This window comes from Sardina pilchardus, chromosome 17, assembly GCF_963854185.1.
Source record: "Sardina pilchardus chromosome 17, fSarPil1.1, whole genome shotgun sequence".
Classification (NCBI taxonomy): Eukaryota; Metazoa; Chordata; class Actinopteri; order Clupeiformes; family Clupeidae; genus Sardina; species Sardina pilchardus.
In genome coordinates, this window is record NC_085010.1 from 7,893,719 (window position 1) to 7,896,218 (window position 2,500).

At 45.4% G+C, this 2,500-nt stretch overlaps 1 protein-coding gene across 4 annotated transcripts in view; it reads left to right on the plus strand.

Moving 5' to 3' along the window:
• Positions 1 to 2,500, plus strand: part of LOC134062520 (coiled-coil domain-containing protein 136-like) — a 63,046-nt gene that overhangs the window by 42,539 nt on the left and 18,007 nt on the right. For all 4 annotated transcript variants that reach the window (XR_009935465.1, XM_062518548.1, XM_062518550.1 and 1 more), the window contains exon 7: positions 694 to 808. Coding sequence is in view for 3 of the 4 variants with exons in the window: in XM_062518548.1 (XP_062374532.1) it covers positions 694 to 808 (115 nt within the window). In the remaining variant the exon portion in view is untranslated. The remainder of the gene's footprint in view (positions 1 to 693; positions 809 to 2,500) is intronic.

Below are 2,500 nucleotides of genomic sequence, written 5' to 3' on the forward strand. Positions count from 1 at the left end.
CACTAGCTCACTGCAGTACACACACACACACACACACACACAAATATACACACCATACACATCCCCAGACACTCCAGCTGACCGCAATGCACAGACACATAAACACACACACACACACACACACACACACACACATCCCCACGCATACCAGCCTGATACACACAGATGTACACACACTCAATCTCTCCTCTCGTCCTGCCCTGAGGGAGGGCACTTGTCCATCCCCCACTGGGGGCAAGAGGGCAACAAGTGGTCAGTGTGGTTGCAGTTGTTGTTGTTCTACAAGTTAGTCATACCTGAAGTGGCATACTTGTTTATATGATGATGTAGAGACAGATTCCACATTGTGTGTGTGTGTGTGTGTGTGTGTGTGTGTGTGTGTGTGTGTGTGTGTGTGTGTGTGTGTGTGTGTGTGTGTGTGTGTGTGTGTGTGTGTGTGTGTGTGTGTGTGTGTGTGTGTGTGTGTGTGTTGGGACTACTGGAAATAATCTTGGTCAGGGTAGTTTGAAGTGTGACTTGATTTTTTCACAGTTGATATCATCCAACATACCTCCTTCTCACCCAATTCCTGCTCTGCCATTGGGCAGGTGTGGTCTAATTCACTGTCATGTGACCAGATCTCTGCTCTGTGATTGGACAGGTGAGGGCTTATTCGCTGTCATGTGACCAGATCTCTGCTTTGTGATTGGTCAGGTGAGGTGGATCAGCTGAAAGATGAGTGTAACATGCTCATAGAGGAATGCCAGGCCCTGAAGGATAACAACAGACAGCTGACTGACAAGCTCCACGTCCTGCAGCAGAAAACCAGGTGAGTGGATATGCCATCTGTCAATCAACCCATCCAACCAATCATATCTATTTTTATGCATGTTTGAGCAGCGGTAGCACCACTATCTTAGACGGCGATTGTATTTCGCCCGGCAGCTCAGACACATTTATCTCTCCTGCTTCCTGTCCACGTTTGCTGGAACCAATCACAATCTTGCTTATCCACCAGGCGCACCCAGATAGTTGGTCTGATTGGTTGAAGGACTATCCAAATGCATACAGAGTCATTTGAACTATGACCATTGATCATTGACTCCCCAGACTAATGTTCAATCTTAAAGTTTGGTGATAGCCAGGCTACCATAGCCTGGATGCCAGACCGAAGTTTAGCCCCGCCTCCATTCTTTTTCTGCAGGGAACTTCGGTCTGGCATTGCTCCGTTCAGCTGCTACTATTCGAGATACACTTCGGCCCGGACCAATCACATTTCACAGGGCGGGCTTTACGTGATGATTGACATATGAACAGCAGTGACGTTCACGGCTGCATGCGTCCTCGTTCAACGAGTTGGGTGTGCGAGACCATGTTCGCTTAGGTTGATTTTGATTGCAACAGAAACGCTATGGCTATGAATGCATAATTTGTTCATGCAGTTTGGCCTTTCGTTTATCTTAGCTATTGAAACGGAGGTTTTATTACGGATTCGCACAACTATTTCTGAACACTTAGACCAACGAGGATATGTGGGAAAACTTCAGTTTCACTTTCACCCAGTTAAAACAGCATGTTTGGGTGATGTTGTTCCCGTTTGTTTAAAAATGTCTGTTTGCTCGTTGGGTTAACGACACACTTCCCCAGCTGTTCATTGCATACAGTTTGAAGGAATTATTTTTAAAAACGAAGGAGGATGTTTTCCATAGCCTACCCTGCTACATATTTCTGTCTTAGATTTCGCAGATACTGACAGCCAATAACTTGTTCTGTTTGGTTTGGTCTATCCAATGAGTGCAGAGCTATCCCCCCCGCACTGTATCGGTTGAATCACGCCCCATAATCGCAGCTGAATGGAGCAGTTTCAGACTCATATTCTGATAAGAATTGAGTATGACGTCGTCAGGCTAAGGCTACCACTGTCTGATAACTGATAATCTTTTGGCCATTTGTGTCATTTTGGATATAAGTATCTGCTAAATATCTGCCACATTTATCGGTTCACCTTCATCTCACCTTGAATCCAATACGATGCATACCCATATTTGTATTATTGTATCCTTCCCTTTAGAGTGTACCTTATTTTCTTAAACAGTGAATACATGCTGATGATTTTGTTAGGACATGTTTATCACATGAAGAACTTTTTTTCTAAATATACCTGAAAACCATCACCAGCGCCTCTAACATTCTAACCTTTAGATGATTCCTCTTCACTCAAAGGTTACGTTATGTCAATATTTGGACAGTATGGTTTTGACAGTGACTACAAGGTGGTGAAACGTAAACCATGTGTATATCAAGGTGCTGAAACGTAAACCATGTGTAAACGCAGGGGTTGACATGTGAGGCGTGTATACGTCAGCTGACGGGGTCCAGCGCCGGTGTTCGGTGGTGAGGTCGGAGTGGGATTATCCTGCCACTGGCCACTCTGACCAATGAGCGGAGAGACCGAAATAACAACGGCCACACACCAGGAGACTGGCCATCTCTCCTCTCTCTGCTCTCTGCTCTCGCTTTC